This window comes from Dendrobates tinctorius, unplaced genomic scaffold (assembly GCF_039654945.1).
Source record: "Dendrobates tinctorius isolate UK_male_01 unplaced genomic scaffold, ASM3965494v1 ptg000383l, whole genome shotgun sequence".
NCBI lineage: Eukaryota > Metazoa > Chordata > Amphibia > Anura > Dendrobatidae > Dendrobates > Dendrobates tinctorius.
The window spans coordinates 314,994-336,905 of record NW_027362049.1 but is presented as its reverse complement, the minus strand read 5'-3'; the positions used below and the strand labels follow the sequence as shown (position 1 = coordinate 336,905).

Here is a 21,912-nt window from a genome sequence, read left to right as displayed (position 1 = left end):
AAAAAGCAAGCCCTTACACAGGTCCATTGACAGAAACATAAAAAAGCTACGGATCCCAGAAAGTGGTCACACAAGCCTTAATGTTCTTTTATGAATTTTTTTCTACTACTTAAAATTTATATATGTGTGTGTGTGTGTGTGTTTTCTTTTACAGCAAGTGTACTGCCCTAAAAAATAATTTTGTCAAGTCATTTTTAACCTTAAGAAAGAAACCCAAAAAACAATGGTAGAATTGTGTTTTTTTAGAATTGTGCCGCAGTTGTAGTTTTTAGCGATATTATTCATTTTGCCATATAATGTAGTGGAAAATAGGAAAGGCAAGTCCTTTTACAGCTATGTTAATGGAGAAATAAAAAATGTATGACTTTTAGAAGTGGAGGGAAAAATGAAAAAGCAAAAAATTGGCAGCAGCAAGATGGGGATAAAACACTGCAATATATACAGCTCAAAAAAATAAAGGGAACACTAAACAATACAATTTTTTGAGCAGTGTATATACCTCCTATTAACGCAAATTATGTCAATTAGCCCATCAAAAGCGTCTACAACAGGAATATTTTCCAAACAATTTGGAACTTTTGAAGCAACTTGCTAAAACTAAAGTTTGTTGACCTGGAAACTCCTGATGATATAAATATGAGTTTCGATGACTTCATCCTAAGTGTATGTGTTGTGAGCTCATTTTCGGGTTTGCCTCTGGCTTCTGGTGAGGGTTATGGAGCTGGCTGTGCTGACAGAGAAGTAGTGAGTTCTCTATCTGGACTCCCTCTGTTGGTGAAGGGAGGTAATGAAGCTGATCTAAATGGCAGAGACCGGCCACCTGAGGAAGAGGACTGCGATTGGACATCAGGAGTTTCTGATTGGATTTAAGGCAGCCGACTCCCTAGTTTCTTGCTGGTGATTTTTCCTGACTGTGGCTTCTGGTTTCCAGTTTGGTTCCTGCCTTCCTAAAGCTAAGTTTTCTCTGCTATTGTTCATATGAGTTTTTGTCTGATTTACTTAGTTTTTGTGTTCAGCCAGCCCTGTCTGGGACTGGGCTGAATCCCCATTTTGTCTCTGATCAGTTGATCTCTTTTGCTCTGTCTTCAGATTATACCTGAGTTCTGATATAGTGATTTGAAGTCTAGCGACTTCAGGGCCTTTTTCTATCAGACGTGTTGGACATTTTTTTTGGCAGGGTTTTTTGTGTGATTGCAGACAGCAGCTTTTCTTTCCTGTCCTTTCTAATTAGTGAGGGCCCCATCGTTTGCTCAGCCTATCTTTCTATCTGTGTCTGTGTTTTCATCTTGTTTCACTGATAATACATGTTGGGGGCTGTCTATTGCTTTGGGGTCTGCTCTGGGGCAGTTTAGATTATCCCTTTCTTTCTTTAGGCTTATTTAGTTCTCCGACCGTGACGAGGCATCTAGGACCACTGTAGGCACGCTCCACAGCTACTGCTAGTTGTTGTGGATAGGATCGGGGGTCTGCAATCTGCTAGTTACCAACCTCTGCGTTTTTTTGGGCTTAGCTTGCTTTTTGTCTTTTCCTCCTCGGTGACTCGTTCATAACATGTATGTATACTTATGGCTTCAAATGGAACTGATGATCAGAACATGTTATTTAACATTTTGGGTATAATTACCATTGGGATCATGAACTTTGCGTGCAGTCACCATTGGGATTAGGCATTGTGGGTACAGTCACCATTGGGAGTGTACATTTTAGCTGGTGTTTCCATTGAGATTATGCTTTTCTTTTGGGCTGCAGTTACTGTTGGGATTATGCTTTGCTTTTGGGCTGCAGTCATCTTTGGTATTATGCTTTGCTTTTGGGCTGCAGTGACTGTTGGGATTATGCTTTGCTTTTGGGCTGCAGTCACTGTTGGGATTTTACTTTGCTTTCGGGCTGCAGTCATATTTGGTATTATGCTTTGCTTTTGGGCTGCAGTCACCATTGGGATTATGCTTTGCTTAATCGCTGCAGTCACTGTTGGGGTTATACTTTGCATTTGGGCTGCAGTCATCTTTGGTATTATGCTTTGCTTATTGGCTGCAGTCACTGGTGGGATTATACTTTGCATTTGGGCTGCAATCATCTTTGATATTATGCTTTGCTTATTTGTTGCAGTCATCTTTGGTATTATGCTTTGCTTTTGGGCTGCAGTCATCGTTGGGATTATTCTTTGCTTTTGGGCTGCAGTCACCATTGGGATTATGTATTCTGGATGCAGTAACCATTGATAACAGCTACAACATATTAAATAAGTGAATTATAACCAGTTTTAACTTAAAGGTACCGTATATTTTCATCCTCTAAAGTAATGACATATAGCCATGAGATGCCAACATTTTTTGATCCGATTTCTGGAAACTCCATCAATCTTGAGAATTATAGGGTCGCAGCTCTAATTTAGTGCTGTCTTCCCTTCTAAGTTTTCCCTACATAGCCAAGTGCGCAGTGCACTGCAGCTGGTTCTAGTCACGTCAGTTGGGTGATGGTGCAGTTCCCCACACAGCGGGCAGCTGGAACGCCACTCTGCAGAGAAATACTGAGACGTGGATGCAGCACTAGACTAGGTGTAACCTAGCACTATACCTTCTTTTCAAAAGTTGGGAAAGCTCCATTAATTTGTTTTAAAAATACAGATGAAATATTTTCTTGACATCAGCTTCCTATTAAATACATTTTTTTGTTAATAAGTTGAGTGACAACCAATGTAGCAGTTAGTAAAAGTCCAACAATAATTGTCGCCCTGCTTCTGAAATACATATTTGACAGAAACTTGATTCACATCTGTATAGGAGGTTCTGTGGTGATTCAATCACACAATGGCTATTGTAGCAGAACCTAACAAACCCTATGGAAAGCTCATGAGGTCCATCAGGCTCCAGTGGTGTCTGACAAATTCATCACTGTGCTCAACATCTAGAAGGATTTATCCTTCAGGAGTCTGAAAACGTTTGGTGGAAACACTTGCCGAAACAGTAAAAGTTGTGAAATGATTGTCATGGCTAATTATCAGACAGCACTTGGCTGAAAAGACTTTGGGGGACATTTATTAACAAAAAGGTTCCAGAATTATGTTTAACCCCTTAGTGACAAAGCCATCTTGCAGCTTAATGACCTGGCCAATTTTTACAATTCTGACTACTGTCACTTTATAAGGTTATAACTCTGGAACGCATTAACGGATCCCGCTGATTTTGAGAATGTTTTTTCATGACATATTGTACTTCATGTTAGTGCTAAAATTTCTTCGATATGACTTTTGTTTATTTATGAAAAAAATGGAAATATGGCAAAAATTTTGAAAATTTTGCAATTTTCAAACTTTAAATTTTTATGCCCTTAAATGAGAGAGATATGTCACACAAATTTCTTAATAAATAACATTTCCCACATGTCTACTTTTGTCTACTTTACATCAGCACAATTTTGGAAACAAATTTTTTTTTTGTTAGGAAGTTATAAGGGTTAAAAGTTGACCAGTGATTTCTCATTTTTACAACAAAATTTACAAAACCATTTTTTTAGGGACCACATCATATTTAAAGTCAATTTGAGGGGTGTACATGACAGAAAATACCCAAAAAGTGACACCATTCTAAAAACTAGACCCCTCAAGGTGCTCAAAGCCACATTCAAGAAGTATATTAACCCTTTATGTGCGTCACAGGAACAAAAACAATGTGGAAGGAAAAAATGAACATTTATATTTTTTTTTGCAAAAATTTACCTTAGAACCAATTTTTTTTATTTTCACAAGTGTTAAAAGAGAAAATGAACCACAAAATTTGTTGTGCAATATCTCCTGACTACTTTTTTGGAGCACGGCAGAGTTCGCAAGAGGAGCGCCATTTGACTTTTCAACGCAGAATTGGCTGGAATTGAGATCGGATGCCATGTTGCGTTCGGAGAGCCTCTGATGTGCCTAAACAGTGGAAACCCCCAACAAGTGACCCCATTTTGGAAGCTATACCCCTTAAGGAACTTATCTAGCTGTGTGGTGAGCACTTTGAACCTCCAAGTGCTTCACAGAAGTTTATAACGTAGAGCCGTGAAAATAAAAAAATAAAAAAATCATTTTTTTCCACAAAAATGATCTTTTCGCCCCCAAATTTTTATTTTACAAGGGTAACAGGAGAAATTATACCCCCACAGTTGTTGGGCAATTTGTCCTGAGTACGCTGAAACCACTGTTTGGGCGCACGGCAGAGCTCAGAAGGGAAGGAGCACCGTTTGACTTTTTCAATGCAGAATTGGATGGAATTGAGATTGGACGCCATGTCGCTTTTGGAGAGCACCTGATGTGCCTAAACAGTGAAAACCCCCAACAAGTGACACAATTTTGGAAACTAGACCCCTTAAAAAACTTATCTAGATGTGTGGTGAGCACTTTGAACCCCCAAGTGCTTCACAGAAGTTTATAACGCAGAGCAGTAAAAATAAAAAAATCACTTTTCTTTCCTCAAAATGATTTTTTTTAGCCCGCTATGTTTTATTTTCTAAAGGGTAACAGGAGAAATTGGACCACAAAAATTGTTGTGCAATTTGTCCTGAATACACCAATACCCCATATGTGGTGAGGAACCACTGTTTGTGCGCATGGGAGAGCTTGGAAGGGAAGGAGCTCCATTTTGAAATGCAGACTTTGATGGAATGTTCTGCGGGCGTCATGTTGTGTTTGCAGAGCCCCTGATGTGCCTAAACAGTATAAACCCCCCACAAGTGACCCCATTTTGGAAACTAGACCCCCGAAGGAGCTTATCTAGATATGTGGTGAGCACTTTGAACTCCCAAGTGATTTTTTTAGCCCCCAATTTTTTTATTTTCCCAAGGGTAACAGGATAAATTAGACCCCCAAAGTTGGTAAATAGTGGAAACCCCTCAATTCTTGCTCCAACCCTAACCGCAACACACCCCTAACCCTAATTCCAACCCTAATGCCTAACCCTAATTCTTACCCTAATCCTAAATCTAACCCTAATTCTAACTGTATCCCTAACCCTAGCCCTAATTCCAACCCTAACCCTAATTCCAACCCTAATTCTAACCCTAACCCTAATTCTAACCCTAGCCCTAACCCTAACCCTAGCCCTAAAACTAGCCCTAATGGAAAAATGAAAAAAATATATTTTCTTTATTTCATTATGTTTGCCTAACTAAGGGGGTGATAAAAGGGGGGTTATTTACTATTTTTTTTATTTTGATCACTATGATAGTTTATCACAGTGATCAAAATGAAGGAATGGAATCTGCCAGCCGGAGCCTACAGATTCGCGGCGGGCACACTGTGCATGCACCCGCCATTTTCTACCGGATCCAAGATGACAGCGCCCACTGGAGGAGGCAGGAGGGATCCAGGACCATTGGGAGGGGATCCAGGACCACCGGGAGGTACCGGGGGATCGGGGACCCTATTACTCTTTTCTCTGATGTGCGATCCATCAGAGGAGAGAGAAATTAAATGCAAAATCGCGCTCACCATTTTCTTCCGGATCCAAGATGGCGGCGCCCACCGGAGGAGGCAGGAGGGACCCGGGACCACCGGGAGGGGATCCAGGATCACCGGGAGGTACCGTGGGGGTTCGGGGACCCTATTTGTCTCTCCTCTAATATGCAATCACATCAGAGGAGAGAGAAATTAAATGCAAAATTGCGGCCTTTTTTTTTTTTTGCGATTGCCGTTATAGGGTTAACGGCGATCACAAGAGTCATAAAAACTGACCCGATTCATGTTCTCTAGGGTCTTGGCTACCCCTGCCAGCCGAGACCCCGGAGAAAATCCGACACTGGGGGGCGCTATTTACTTACTCCACAGAGCCGTGAATTCATGGCGCTGTGGTTTAAGTACCCTTAACTACCGCCGTTAAAAGGCGTATCGGCGGTCGTTAAGGAGTTAAAATTGCTCTAGAATTGTTGTGTACATACCATATGCTACTTTCATGAAGGTTTTCTTCTTGCACCTCACTAAACATTTTAGAGAGTGCCTAGAAAACGAAGCATGGCTAAGGATGTTTGTAACATATGACAAATTTACTAAGGTTGCCCATCATATAGATCATTTTTTTGGCTTAAAAAGAGGCCTAAGGAAAGACATCCACTATCAGGTGTAAGCAGGGCCAGAACTGGCCATCTGACAATTCTGGCAAATGCCAGAAGGGCCTGTCTGGTCATGGGCTGCCCTCTGTCTGCTACGCTTTTAACAGAATTGGTGTTCTCAAGATAGCCATACTGTTAAGAGTTGTGACATAGCGAAAGTTGCTGACTCCGTCACTTACCCCAGCAGAAATATTTGTCTTGTAGAAAATCTTCCTTTCCTCCATCCAGGGTAATATTAGTAATATATCCCATCTGGGACGGGGACAACATGGACCTGTGTGATTACAAATGCCATGGCTGAATTCCAGCCCCAGTCCGTACCTGGGTGTAAGCGTTAACTGGACAGTCAAAAAAATCACCAGACTTGTCTTTCAGTATGAGCCATTTAGTACATTTTATAGGGAAACTATATTAATACCTGAAAGCTGATAACAGTGCTGAATGTGCACTGGAAATAGAGATCAAAGAGAATTCTGCTGATAAGTTCCCTTTAAGACTGTCAAGTCTAAGTTTATGCTATTGAAGAAGATTATTAAATATATCCTATATAACATCTTAAAGGGGATGTCCCATTTTAAAAAACCTTTTCAGTATGCTCAGTAACAGTGGCATGTAAAAGTTTGAGCACCCCTGGTATTACATACAGTTATTATGAACAGTTAAGAAGTTGAAGATGACATGATTTCTAAAAGGGATAAAGTTATTTTGTATTTTTGGCCCAAAAAATATTGTCATTTTTTACATTTTAAAAATTACAAAAGGAAAATGGGCCAATGCAAAAGTTTGGGCACCCTGTAAAGTTAGTACCTAGTAACGGCCCATTTTCACGTATCACAGCATGTAAACACTTTTCGTAGCCATCCAAGAGTCTTTCAATTGTGTTTTGAGGGATTTTCATCCATTCTTCCCTGGAAAATTCTTCCAGTTCTGTGAGATTCCTGGGTTGTCTTGCATGTACTGCTATTTTGAGATCTAGACACAGATTTTCAATGATGTTCAGATCAGGGGACTATGAGGACCATTGTAAGACCTTCAGATTGCACCTTTTGAGGTATTGAGGTCTATTGTGGGTCTTGACGCATGTTTAAGATTATTACACATTTGTAGAAGCCATCCTATTTTGAACTTCCGCTTTTTTACACATGTGTTATATTTGGATCAAGAATTTGTTGAAATTTCATTGAACCCATTCTTTCCTCTACCCGTGAAATGTTCCCTGTGCCATTGGCTACAACAACACTCCAAAGCATGACTGATCCACCCCCATGCCTAATGGTTGTTGAGATGTTCTTTTCCTGAAATTCTGTGCCCTTTTTCTCCACACATACCTTTGATCATTGTGGCCAAAGAGTTCTATTTTAACCTCATCGGTCCACAGGACTTGTTTCCAAAATACACCAGGCTTGTTTAGAAATTTTTCTGCATACTTCTGATGCTGAATTTTATGGTGAGGATGCAGAATTTTTCTTCTGATGACTCTTCCATGAAAGCCATTTTTGTGCAGGTGTCTCTGTACAGTAATGTACCAATGTACCCATTACTGCCCCTTCTGCTGTATGGGGCCTGGTGAGCAGCAGTACTGAAGGGGGCCCGCAGGTCCAGTCCGGGGCCCCGCTCTTGTGCTTCTACTCATCGGGCCGCAATTGTTGTGCGTCATCGGGCCCCAAGTGCTGTGCGCTGCGGGCCTGCGGCGCACACACCGGCGCCCGGGCCGGGAGCTTTCTCGGGGCTGTGCACGGCTGTGCAGCTCCCGCTCCCTCCACGTTCTCTGTACTTCTGGTCATGTGATGGCAGGTGAGCAATGACGTCATCGCGTACGTGTCGACATGTATCGGACGCCTGAAGCAGAGCTGCGCTGCTGGAGAGCGACTGTGAGATAAGTATGTGAAATGTTTTTGTTTTCTTTCTGAAATAAATTCAGTGGGTGAGGGGAGGAGGGGAAACTGCAAATGATGAAGTGGGGGGTTAGAGGAGACTGCACATGATGGAGTTTGGGGGTTAAAGGAGACTGCAAATGATGAAGTGGGTGTAAGGGAGACTGCACAAGAAGAAGTCGGGGGGGTAAGGGGGACTGCACATGATGAAGAGGGGGGAAGTGGTACTGCACATGATGATGGGGGAGTGGGACTGCACATGATGAAGTGGGAGGTAACAATGAATTGGGGCAGGAAGGGCATGTAAATCTAATAAATCGGGGTTAGCGTTAGAGCGGGAGGTACACAGTGGGGGGCGTTGAGGATGAAGTGACTGGTAATGAATTGGGGGAAAGCACACAGGTGCTAATTAATTTATATATTAAATGGGGAAAGTGGCTATTTATAGTTAGTGGGTGCACAGTGACAGATTATAATTTATATTTGGAATGGTGGGTTGCATAATAACCAATTATATATTGATGGTGGGTGCGCGTCTGTATTCAGATGTGTAGTGTAGAAGAAAGGGAAAAAGTGGAAAATGTGCTCTGGAAGCGGTGCTCTAGGTAACTGTTATTTTATGCAGAGACGAGTCCTAGCTGGAAGAAGTGACGGCGGTCTGTGCTAGATGAAAAAGAAAAGCAAAGATGAAGGATTTCAGCTAGAGACATCACTGGTGAGTCAGTGTGTTACCTGTACACTGACACTATACACTATATACTATATACAGAGCTCCTGTGTATAATGTCACTGGTGATCACTGTATTATCTGTACACTGACACTATATACAAAGCTCCTGTGTATATTATCCCTGATGATCACTGTATTATCTGTACACTGACACTTTATACAGAACTACTGTTAATAATGTCACTAGGGATCACTGTATTACCTGTACACTGACACTATACACTGTATATTATATAAAGAGGTGCTACTGTATAATGTCACTGGTGATCTGTTATGAATGGGTCACCGAGGAGGATAACTGATGGTGTGGCGCAGAAAAGATGGTGTAGTTCCCTACAGGTGGAGCTGTAGTCCCAGGGCAGTGTGGGTGCAATGGATGAGGAGAGGCGCAGAATGGTATAGATGCTGGTACCCAGATGTAACGGTGCTGAAGGTGTTAGCGACGAATGAATGGAGGACACCAGGGCTTGTAGTTTCAAAGCTTTACTCACAGTTCGTGGTACCCACTGGTGCCCGCCTCCGTGCCATGTCCTCCGGGGTAGAGACTCAATCAACCTCCCGGGCAAGTCAGGGTTCACCTCTCCAACACTCTGCCAACATGTGCCTTTCCTGAACGACTCCTCTATTGCGCCTTTCAATGTGAAGAGCTCCAGTACTGTAGTTCTCTGGAATTCCTCCTGTCAGATGTTCCTAGAACCTTACTTGTATGACAGACAGCTGTAGCCTCTATCGGGGACTCCTCTCAGAGTCCTGGCTCACAAATCGGTTGCTGTTGTGTCCCAAGTCTTGGATGGGAGTAGTGCATTTACAGCCAACTACTCCACCGGTGTCTGCTGCAGAACCATAAGTGTCCATACAACCTCGGGGACCGGGCCCCGGCCTTGCGCTGAGAACCTATAGGCAGGGTTCCTCTTCCAACCCACAACTCCTCTCTGTTCTCCTACTCCTTTGCGCTGTTCCTTCTCTCTCTTATGGAAGCTTAGGTTGCAGGTCTACGTCTTTCTCCTTCTCTTCTCTTTCCCATGCCAGCTGGCTCAGATCACTGAGGCAGCTGCGGCACTCTTTCTAAACTGAACTCAAACTGAACTCAAAACTAAACTTCAGAACTGAACTCTTCTCGCCTGACCTCCCGTCAGACTGACTTCATTCTCTGGGACTCACCCCAGACTGGACTACAATTCTAAACCTTCCCTCTCTTTTATACTAACTCCACCCACCTCCCAGCACATCTCGTGTTACCATGCAGGGTTCCACGAAGGGTGCTCTGCTACCCCCAGCCTGAAGCTGCTAGGCGGACCTACTGAACTAGCCTGTGTGTGGGATGCAGGTGTTGGAGTGTGGAAAGGAGTTCCCAACTTACCTAGTTGGTGGGGCACTACACCTTAGGAGAAGGTGCAGTACCTCTGTGGCGACTGAGCCTCAGGGGCGCCACAGAGACACAGCACTGGGCAAGGGTAGCATAAGTGAGGGATCAATTTTTCAATTATTTTATCTTTTATTTTTTTTTACAAGTAAAGGTATGTGCCCACAATATCTTGGTTAGGCCATTTCTGCTTGAAACCCTCTTGAAAAAGTGCTTAAAAATGCCAAATATATATAAACATAATTCACAGCAATGTGAAAAAGAAAACACTTCAGGAAAAACACCACCAGCGTTTTTCTGAACCATTTTTTGTTTCAAAAACTCAACAAGTATGCTAGCATCTAAAACACGTAGTGTGCACATACCCTAACTGAGCACACGGCTAAGACTTCCTTCCAAGTGCGACATCCCCTTTAATAGAAAATGAAAATTCAAGGTCTTTTACACGAACTACTGTATTGTAGATGGAAAAGCACCTAATAATTATTGTAGGTATCAACAGACTAAACCTATGACATCTTACATAGTATTAAAGGATATGGACATTTGGTAGCAACTTTTTACTTAAAAAGGGTTGTCACGAAAGTCTGCAGTCAGTCTGTGTGACTGCAGACTTGTGTATCTGTAATAGACACAATGATTGTGTGTCTAAAGTATACACCAGGGGGAATGTGGAGGGGGGCAGTAGTCTCGAGATGGAGCATGCGGCCGCTCCTGAGTGCGAGCCGCACGAGAGCAGGACCTGAGACACGTGACCACCGGGAAGCGGCTGGAGGTGGAGCTAACCCCTGTGCAGGAGAGAAAATGAAAGCGTGAGCCGGCAGTGCCGGGAGCAAGGTCAGATTAGCAGAGTTCAGTAACCGGAGGGTAACACAGTGTCCTAGGGATGAGACAGAGGAATGGTGCAGTACAAAGCCGAAGTCAGAAGCCGGACAGGAACGCAGTAGCCACACAGAACACAGAATGTATATGAGTTTGTGACTCTAGGTTAAGCACCTGTTCACACTTAGTTTATGCTTGGATGTGACGGTTAGTTTTTTGAAATTTGTATTCATTAGCCTTCTGACTGAGCACTCCACCTCTTAGCCGCAAGCGGTTTTAATCACAGCAGGGCCACTACCCCTCCACAGAGATATAGACTTCAGTCTAAGGAAAGTATTGACATAGATTCCCATACAGATGAAGACTTTAGTCTAAGTGTGGATTGGCATTAGGTTAGGGTCCTGGAAAACGAGTAAAGCCTTAACGATGGCTCCAGGTACACATAAATTGGCCATTTTATGCGCTAAGCTTTCTATATTTTCCATATTTCTAGTGCAGTAATGCAATTCATTTTTCATATTTCATGTTTGCATGCTATGACGCTACAGAGTATCCAAAAAGCGAACACACTGTGAGGATTCTTTGGTGCCAGCGGTGAGACCAAGTGATATGCATACAGTACTCCTGGTCACATTCCGACATGAGCCGCCTCACTCAATTCACTTGTATTGGGCAAGGAAGTGTATGCCTAGTCAAAATTTGGACGAAAGTATGCATATCTCATATTTGCGATCACATGACTGCTCGCTCTTGCTTTCAGCACTGGAGAATCCTCACAGCACGCTCATGCACATTGTGAGGATTCACAAATCTGTAGTCACATAGAGAGACTGTAGACTTTCATGAAAAACCTGGACAACCCCTCTAAATGAAAATATTTTGGAGAAAAAAAAAATCATTTTTGCAATTGGGATTCATTACAAATTTTGCATCCGTCGGTGAGCTCTTCTGATGATTGAGTTTCTAACACTTCTGTTTTTCACTGAGCTTTCCTTAGCTGATCTATGACCAAAAACCATATCAAGGAGAGCTGAACCTTCACGTGATCATAAATCATATGAGAGAAGCTCGTTAAGGCTGGTTCCTCACATCCGTGAACCTTGAGCTGTGCTTGTATCACAATAACTTGCCCAACCGCCATGTCTCCTTGCATGAGCTAAAGGGGCATTCTCTAGTTGTCTCTTGAGAAGCTCAGAGCAATGCAATCTCCTTACAGTTTCCTGGTTACATCCTGGTGTTTAGTATAGAGGTCTCTTCTACTTGAGTGACAGCTTCGGTGTACAGACCTGTAGTATTAGTAGAACTATTAAGCCCAACACCTGTTCTTTATTAGCTCCTATCCTTCCTATATCAAGTTGGACAGTTCCAGATTTGGGTTTCTGCCCCACTTCTTTGGTGGTGAGACAAATGTCCCGCCTTGCCCTCATCGGTGTAGCGCTGCGCAGCATGAGAACTGACCCAGCTGAGGTCACACTGAACATCGCTGAGTTTCCCTCCCCTAAAAATACAGAAGCAATTTATCACCTCTGTGTGTCTTCTCTCCTGCAGGCAGAGAGCTCTCAATGTTTTGTTGCTTTTTTTTGTCATTTTCTGTGTCATCCTCTTCAAAATGGTGCACGTGGTTCATGAATTTTTCACACAAACAGAAATGGTCTTTTTTATTTTCTCTAATCCGCTCTGTAACTTTTTTAGGTCAAAAAGCTTTATGTTTTGCCAAATTGTGCGCAATTTGGGCCTCCAAAATAACTGGCATATATTAAATTACTCCAGGTTGGGGGAAGGAGAGTAGGTGGTTGGTGGGCCAAATTTGGTGACTTTTTAAAAAAGCTGCATTTGAAGAATTAGTATAAAGCATCTGGAAAAGCCACATTGACGTAAAAAAAAGGAAGCAACTAAAGACAAGTTTAAAAAAAGAGCAATGATGAATGATGAATGTGTCTCAAAATCAAAAAGTCAGTAAGAAATATTAATGCAACCAAAAATTGTGAAAATGCAATGATGAATCAGGCTCCAAGTTTCTACCACTGATCAGTATTGGGAAGATGTATCTGGTGGATTCACAGCTCAGTTCTGTGCAGTTAGAGGAAATGCCAATTACTGTCTCGGTTCCTGGCATCTGTCTTTCAGAGTAGAGCTGACATTGCTACTCTGGTTTCCTGTTGGCTTTGGACTTGTTCAAGTCTTCCTGTCCTTCTCTGAATTTGATCTGTGCTGTATTATTTTAACTGTATTTCAAGGGGATTTATGAAAAATGCAGCATAATAAATCCAATCCTCCCAACAGAATTATCTAATCCTGAGAGCAAATAGGTTAAAATAATGTCATAAACCACACAAACAGGCACATGTGCGGGAACGGCATGCCGTGTAATGGAATAATTTGTACTAAGCCTCATCACATGGTTTGCCATTTGTTGATATATAGTACATTGTATGGTAGTTTGTTACTGTGCTTTGTTATGTCTCTCTAATTTTAGCTTCTTCTTGTCTGCCCTAGATCCTGACCGGGGTGATACTGGAGGTCATTGCAGAAGCATTTGCCAAAGATTTCACCCCTGAAGTATCACTAGCCTGGAGCAAATTACGGAGCCACATATACAGTCATGTACTGGCAACATACAAGGAGGTTGGCTGGACACAGTACCCCAGTAATTCAGTGTGAACACGTCCATCTCCCAGAGAGAGCCAAGCCAATGACTTCAGAACCTAGCTATCTCAGATCTCTGGGACAGCTGGGAAGTACGGGTGGTGGGAAAATTAGGCTTGGGTAGCTGGGTGGGCATGGGGGTTATAACTACAGGGTCTCTACAAACAGGGCGGGATGGGCTTTTTAATATGGCAGAAAAGTGCGATGCGGTTTCTTTGACCTAGCCACAAGCAAATCCAGTTTATACAATAGGACAATAGATCAGTGTCAATCTCCGTGGAAGGGAGGTGAGACATATCATTCCGAGAATCAGTGCAGCTTCCATGCACATCATTAGGGTGGAAATATCTAGTATTGTAAGTGAGGCTATTTTGAGATTGTCCTTGCCCTGTTATTCTCTGTTCCATATTTTCCACATTTTCTGTGTTCTATAAGGCACGAGAAACAGATGGTTCTTAAGATATCCGTAGCTCATAAACGGGGCCCCTGTACATGACGGGGTTAACATTAGATCATGGCTAAGTTACATCTCCACTCTAAATCCCACTGTTTTTGCTTGGCATGCACTTGTATATGGCAATTACTCTTCTTTTCTCTCATTTTTACTTGGCTGGTTCTCATTTGATCAAATGTCTTCATGAGACCAGTGTATATAAATGGTTCAGTAGTTTCCACTAGCCATCTTATTTTATCTTCACTTATTAAAGATTCTTTATGGGACCAAATGTACAGGGAAATTTAGATTTATATGGTATAAATTATAGCATTATACAGAAGAAGTTTCAGCTTCACCTTGCAGTATATCAGCATGGAAATGCTAACTCCCTATGTCAGTAAGTAGGCCCAGAAGCCACTACTAAGGGATTATGACTTTAGGCAGAATGTTTTGGATGGTGATGCGGGAGTGAAATTGTGGAATAGAGATATATACACACCTGGCCTGTGACAAATTGTGTCAAAATGTGTCTGTCCATATATAATGTTCTGTTTTACCGTGATATAGAAATAAAACATACTATTGGATCTATAATGGAGTTGGCTTCTATGTGAATGATTATCGTAATAATGATGATATACATATTTGAATACTCCAATACCCATACAAGTCCAAGTGAGCTATGGACATTTTTTACAGATCATATGCTTATTGAAACTGAAAAACTGCTCAGCTGAGATGGACACAAGAGTCTTGAGACAATTCTTGGATATCAGTTTTCTTCTATATTTCTATTTCATTATATAACACAAGGATGTCCCAAAAAGACTTATGGTTGGATTCATCTGGACTCTTGAACATGAGCATATTTGGGCTCCATACCATTACCCTGTTGTACAGAGGCATAATGTGGCTCCCAAGTTTTATAAAATTATAACGTGCAAGATGGTATACCATATTATGGAAATATTCTGCCTTGGGTGCACTGCTTTTAGAAGAGTATACATCTAGAATGTGGTCAAATTAGAAGTGCTGTAAGGGGTGCCTCCATATATTGTGAACATAACACTGTATAAGACCTTAAAGTGGGTGTCTGCTATAAAAAATAATACCTTCAAATACCCTATTTTGGATTTTCAAATTAATAGGATGAATCAAGTCATTTGGGTTTTATTAGCCAAACCTTGTGGGTAGGAAGGAGTCTGTCTTTTTTGTGAGGTTCTGTCATGTTCATGCATTAGTGACTAGAGTTGAGCGAATACAGGTGCATCTCACAAAATTAGAATATCATCAAAAGGTTAATTTATTTCAGTTCTGCAATACAAAAAGTGAAACTCATATATTATATAGAGTTATTACAAACAGAGTGATGTATTTCAAGTGTTTATTTCTGTTAATGTTGATGATTATGGCTTGCAGCCAGTGAAAACCCAAAAGTCATTATCTCAGTAAATTAGAATACTTTATAACACCAGCTTAAAAAATAATGATTTTACAATCCGAAATGTTGGCCTACTGAAATGTATGTTCAGTAAATGCACTTAGTACTTGGTCGGGGCTCCTTTGACATCAATTAGTGCATCAATACAGCATGGCATGAAGATGATCAGTCTGTGGCACTGCTGAGGTGTTATGGAAGCCCAGGTTTCTCTGATAGCAGCCTGCAGGTCATCTGCATTGTTGGGTCTGGTGTCTCTCATTTTCTTCTTGACAATACCCCATATCAGTGATGGTTTGGGAAGCCTTGTCATCTGCTGGTATCGGTACACTGTGTTTTATCAAGACTAGGGATGAGCGAGTACTGTAGTTTTCGGACTCTCTGTACTCGTTACGAGTACCTCCTAATACTCGGGTACTCGCAACAAGTACCGAGTCCAATGTAAGTCTATGGGAAATGCAATTAATGGGCGGGGACTGTGATGGACTGGGCGGGGACTGTGCGAAGACTGCCAGGCTAGGCGGGACTATGCTGGCCTGTGCGTGGACTGTGCCAGGCTATGCGGGACTGTGCTGGCCTGTGCGGGGACTGTGCCGAGCTGTGCAGGACTGTGCTGGCCTGTGCGAAGACTGTGCTGGGTTGTGCGGGACTGTGCTGGCCTGTGCGAAGACTGTGCCGTGCTGTGCGGGACTGTACAGGACTTTGCAGGTACTGTGCGGGACTGTGCTGGGCTGTGTGGGGCTGTGGTGGGCCGTGCTGGGCTGTGCGGGGACTGTGCCGTACTGTGCGGGACTGTGCAGGGCTATGAGGGCTGTTGTGAATATTGCGAGGTGAGTAGTGAAATACTCGCGAGGATTCGAGTACTGCCAGTACCGCATTACTCGCCGAGTACCGAATCCTCACGAGTATGCTCGCTCATCCCTAATCAAGACCAAAGTTAGCTCAGCTGTCTACCAGGAAATTTTAGAGCACTTCATGCTGCCCTCTGCCGTCAAGCTTTTTGGAGTTGGAAATTTCATTCTCTAGCAGGACTTGGCACCTGTCCACACTGCGAAAAGTACCAATAACTGGTTGAAAAACAGCAGTTTCACTGTGCTTGATTGACCAGCAAACTCGCCTGACCTTAAAGAGGAACTGTAAAGAGGAAAGATGAGAGAGACACCAGACCCAACAATGCAGACAAGCTGAAGGCTGCTATCAAAGTAACCTGGGCTTCCATAGCACCTCAGCAGTGCCACAGGCTGATCGCCTCCATGCCATGCCGCATTGATGCAGTAATTGATGCCAAAGGATCCCCAACCAAGTATTGAATGTATTTACTGAACATACATTTCAGTAGGCCAACATTTCAAATTTTAAAGTCATTTTTTCAAGCTGATGTTATAAAGTATTCTAATTTACTGAGATAATGACTTTTGGGTTTCCATTGGCTGTAAGCCATAATCATCAACATTAGCAGAAATAAACACTTGAAATAGATCACTCTGTCTGTAATGACTCTAATATATGACTTTCACTTTTTGTATTGAAGAACTGAAATAAATTAACTTTTTGATGATATTCTAATTTTGTGAGAAGCTCCTGTATGTTCAGAATCGGTCTCCAAATATGAATTTTCCATATTTGTGCCGTATTGTTACTTTTTTTCGTCTTCTACTATATTCTGGCCCATTGGCACTAATTTATATCCACTTACTTCCAGTCTCACAAGTTAAACCTTCCCTATGTGTGTACGGTAGGGGAAACTCCCCAAGTCACCTTGTCACACACGGAAGAAGACAGCAAAGCCCCAATCATTTCTGAAAATAGAAGGGAAGTTGCTACATAGGCAGCTGCTACATTTATTGAGTTTTTATAAAGTTACCGTTTTTCATGGTATAGGGCAGATAATTAAATGTGGTCATGTTTCTATACCACTGACAGATGCATTACCGTAACTCAGGATTTTATTATTGCTGCTTACAAAACCATTAAGTACATTGAATTAAATCATTCTAAATGAAAACAAAAAAATATATCCTCAAAGCAGCCAACATTGGGTACAACCCATCTGCTTCCAATACTGATATTCATATATACCTCATATCCGGCAACAATATAAAATCTGTAAATAGTATGCAGCTTATGGATCTCCAGCTGTGAAAGCATCATTTATACATGCAGCATGCCTAGGAAAAGACCTGCTTAAATGAAATTTACATTACTTCTTATCAAGGGTTTTGTTCACATACAGTGGTACATACATATTAAATAATGTTTTTTACTGTAAAAATTGTGCAACAAAAAATGCAAAACTGCAGCAATTCATCGTAAAACGTGATAAAATGTAGCCAGGCCTGTTGACATGTCACATTTATTTCAGTTTATATAGTGCAATCATATTCCGCAGCACTTTATAGACATTATTGGCACTGTTTTCATTGGGGCTCACAGTCTAAATTCCCTATCAGTAGGTCATTGGAGTGTGGGAGGAAACCCACACACACACGGAGAGAACATACGAACTCTTTGTAGACGTTGTCCCTGGTGGGATGTGAACCCAGGACCCCACTGAGCTACTGTAACACTAGTCACAACCCACGGCCAGGCCGTGAGTCGGCGGAGTCAGACATTCTATGGTCAATACCAAAATAGTACGTAGTAAACCAAGGGAAAATACAAAGTCGTAAGTCAGGTCACTTGCCAGGGTGAGAATACCGGAGAAATAGTAGATAAGCAAAGGGGCAATAACAATCGGGTAGTCAGAACATGGTCCAAAGGTCAGCAGCAGAATATCAGATGCAAAGGGGCAATAACAAACTAATAGTCTGAACACGGTCCAAAGGTCAGCAATGGGATGTTAGATGCTAAGGAGCAATAACAAACGGGTAGTCTGAACACAGTCCAAAGGTCAGCAGCAGAATATCAGATGCAAAGGGGCAATAACAAACGGGTAGTCAGAACCTGGTCTAAAGATCAGCAGCAGAAGATCAGAACTTACAGCACAAGGATCAGGTGAACACACACCAGAGAGCACAGGCTTAGAACAAGCTTTTGACTGTCAGTGATCTTGGCCACACAGCTCACCTAATTAGTAGGGCAATGGCCAAGAACAGGAAGTACCTGTGGAAATCTCTGCACCTCCCAGTCTCAGAAAGGTCAACCAAGCTGTCAATCAAAGCACTGACAGCTCAGTACGCCCCAGCACAGGATAGGATGACAGAGCTGTCCATCAATGAGTCCCAGACACTCTGAACAGAAGATTCGTGACAACCACTTTGCTGAACATATGAAAGTTCTATGAAAGCACATAAAACAAGACTTTTAGGAAAAAATACATCTGAACATTCAGCATCCAAGATAAACTGGACCGTTTGGAACAACACCTCTTCATGGAATCAGAGAAATATGGCGGTAGAATCCTATAAAACTGTATGGGTTCTCCATTATGAAACCAGACTAAGCAAAGCCATAACATGACCATGGGCATAGGCCTTTTACCTGAGTACACATATTAGTTATGTTGCGCTGCTGGCGTCTCAATGAATGAGGATGTCCAGAAAGAGATTTAGAATCAGAAATGCGGTTTATTCTATGCATTTTGAAGCCCAACTGACTCTTATCACAAGTCTTGTGTTGCTCCTGATGAAGTCAGTTGGACTTCAAAACACATATAGATTGTACTGTATTTCGGAATCTAAATCCCTTTCTGGACATCCTCACTCATTGAGACTCCTGCAGCGCAGCATAACCACATCTCCACATCAATTGATTTCAACGAGTGCCAACCAGTGGAGCAGCAACTAGACTCTTGTTTCTGTGATATTCCAAGAGTTGTGCTTTCTCACAACTTTACATGGTGAGCAGGTTCTACAGCCCAAAAATGCCTGTTGTCTGGTTAGTGCCCTATCTTGCACTCTTTTATCCTTCCAGCCCGTAATCATCAACACCATAATATAGTTTTATGACGCACAGCATATATAGTGAAATGTCTAATTCAGCTTTGCTACATCTGTTAATTCTAATTTACCTGGAAAGTGAGGGAAAGTAAGGCTGACTTGTCAATCTGCGTAGAAAAACACTACCCAACACTTCCACAATCAAAGGATATTCCGGAGAAGATGAGAAACAATGTGGTTGTACTGTAACAGTATCAGGTAAGGCTTTGGGATTCATAAAAAAAAGTCTCAAGTTCAACCCATCACAGAAGAGTATCGAAGGGCAACATTATTTCCCATCCTCATCTAAGGTCAGGGGTTCGTGATTCTATCATGAAAAAAAAGACTTGGAAATCAATTTCAGTCTGAAGCCGTATTAGAGATAACAGCTGCCGTAGATCCACTGGTCAAAATGGTGAACAACTCAGAATATTCAATTTGGGAATTTCGTGAATATTATCCACGCTGCTGTAAAAATAAATGTCCAGGCGTGTTGAAGATAGGAAATGATGGTTTATTCTCTCAACGCATTTCAAAGTCAGTGGGACTTCTTCAGGAGATGCTATCGAAACGCGTTTAGAGAATAAACCATAATTTCCTATCTTCAACACACCTGGACATTCATTTTTACAGCAGTGTGGATGATACCCATGAAATTCCCAAATTGAATACTGTCCAAAAGGAGAAACCTTACCCCTTAGACCTCAGTCCAGAGCCTCTCACCTAGCTAAATCAGTTCTCATACTTTGCACTGACAAGGGCCAACAGCCCAAAACACTGTTTCTGCAAATTGAGATTCTGATTTGGCTTTTATCCTAATACATATTGCAAGACTCATTAAAGAGTTGATTGTGACTTGTAGGATCGCTACTACCAACAGGTGGCGCTATAGAGTTCAAGTCCTCTTTCTCTCTGAAGAGGCAATTTGCCTATTAGATATATCATAGTCATGTTTAGTGTGTCTGGAATTGTGAAAGTTTGCTTAAAAATATGGTAATCATATTATTACATTAGGAGGTTCCTGTGGGAAAGTATGACATAAATTAGGGCTTTTCTTTCATCTCTCCATGCATAAAATTAACCATCCCACTCTCACCTGCCCAGGAGGAGGGGTGAGTAGTGTTGAAGAGGCTCTTTATAATATCTCATCCAGAAAAACTAATTTTCAGATCGAGGAGATACAATCTGAATTGTAGATTTTTCCAAATTTCAGCAGTGATCTCTTCTGCAAATAATTACTTCCATATCTAACAATAATGGATTTCTTTATTTATCCCTTTCTGTTTTATATTGTTTTTGCCTTTTATATATGTGTATTTACTATTTTATATTTTTTTTACTTTTTAAGCACTGTACCCTCTTTTGTATATTATATCTAAGATTGAATAAGTTTGTTATTTACCCACAATCCCAAAGAGGGAGAGTATAGCCTGGCCAGACACAGGGCAGACGTCTCGCTGCCCTATCAAATCTGCGAGTGGTGGTAGCAAGAAGTGTGGTGTGGATGTGAGAACTGGCTATTGGGGTGTACTAAGTTCATTGTCGGCCTACTGCCACAAGTGAGTGGATGAGTGAGCGTGAGAAGTGGAGTCCCCATTTACTGTCACATCTGAGTCATATGTACAGCGAGTGGATGGGGTTCATGACATAATGTCACAACATTAAAGGGAAATTGTCAATCGATTCATGCTTTCCAAGCCACAAGCAGCATGAGTCAGACCCTTTTTGCACAAGCGCAGTCAGGAATACTTTTCTCTGAAATGCTCCAGAATTTCAGAGAAAACATAATAAAGAGGTGGACAGAATCTCCTGCCCCGCTTCAGTTGACTTACAAGTCTCTCTCATATGTGTACATAGGGAGAAAACTGACAATCAACTGGAGCAGGGCAGGGAAAATCCGGCCCAGGGTGGCGCCAGACTAATCAGATCTCTCCCTATGGTACCCTGCCAGCTCTTCAAACTATGTTTTATCTGAAAAAAATGTTTAAGAGAATAATATAGTTGGCTGCTTTATGAAGCCAGATACTGTATGCCTTGTGGCTAAACTAGCACTACATGGGTATGGGAGGGGGGTGTCGGGAGAGATAGATATCACTGAAGAAGGGCATATGGGTGTGTTGAATATATCCAGCACATACTCAGTACAATATTATCCATTGCCACCAGTCCTCTGGTAGTAAACTCACATTCATTTAGACATCACATGTTCATAGCAGTTAATCACGACAATTCCAAGTGAGGACCCCTTTAACCACCCTTCTTTATATCTTCCTATGCTGTAAATGATGTACAAGCAGGGAGGGTTTGATAAGTTTAGTGCTAGCAGTTGGATTAATTGCCCAGGTTGTGTAGTCAAAGAGATGAGGATTCAGCTAACGAAAGTCTGAGACTGTATTAATGTTACTGAGTGGTCACCACCCACTTCGTTGGTCTACTTGTCAGATTAAATTATTGTCTACATAGCCATCTGTATTCCTGGCCATTATCTCATTTCCCCGCAGAATACACAAATGCAATAAATATAAAATATAACAACAAGCTCATAAGTAATAATAAATGTAAACGCCATGAAAATATCTACTAACGATGTGACAACCCAATA

General features: G+C 41.9%; 1 protein-coding gene across 1 annotated transcript in view; it reads left to right on the top strand.

Annotated features, from left to right (window-relative positions):
• CYGB (cytoglobin) overlaps positions 1-14,549 on the top strand; it is an 80,345-nt gene extending 65,796 nt beyond the window's left edge. The window contains exon 3 of the mRNA XM_073563193.1: positions 13,370-14,549. Within this exon, the coding sequence (XP_073419294.1) occupies positions 13,370-13,534 (165 nt within the window). The 3' untranslated portion in view covers positions 13,535-14,549. The remainder of the gene's footprint in view (positions 1-13,369) is intronic.
• Positions 14,550-21,912: the final 7,363 nt, after the last annotated feature.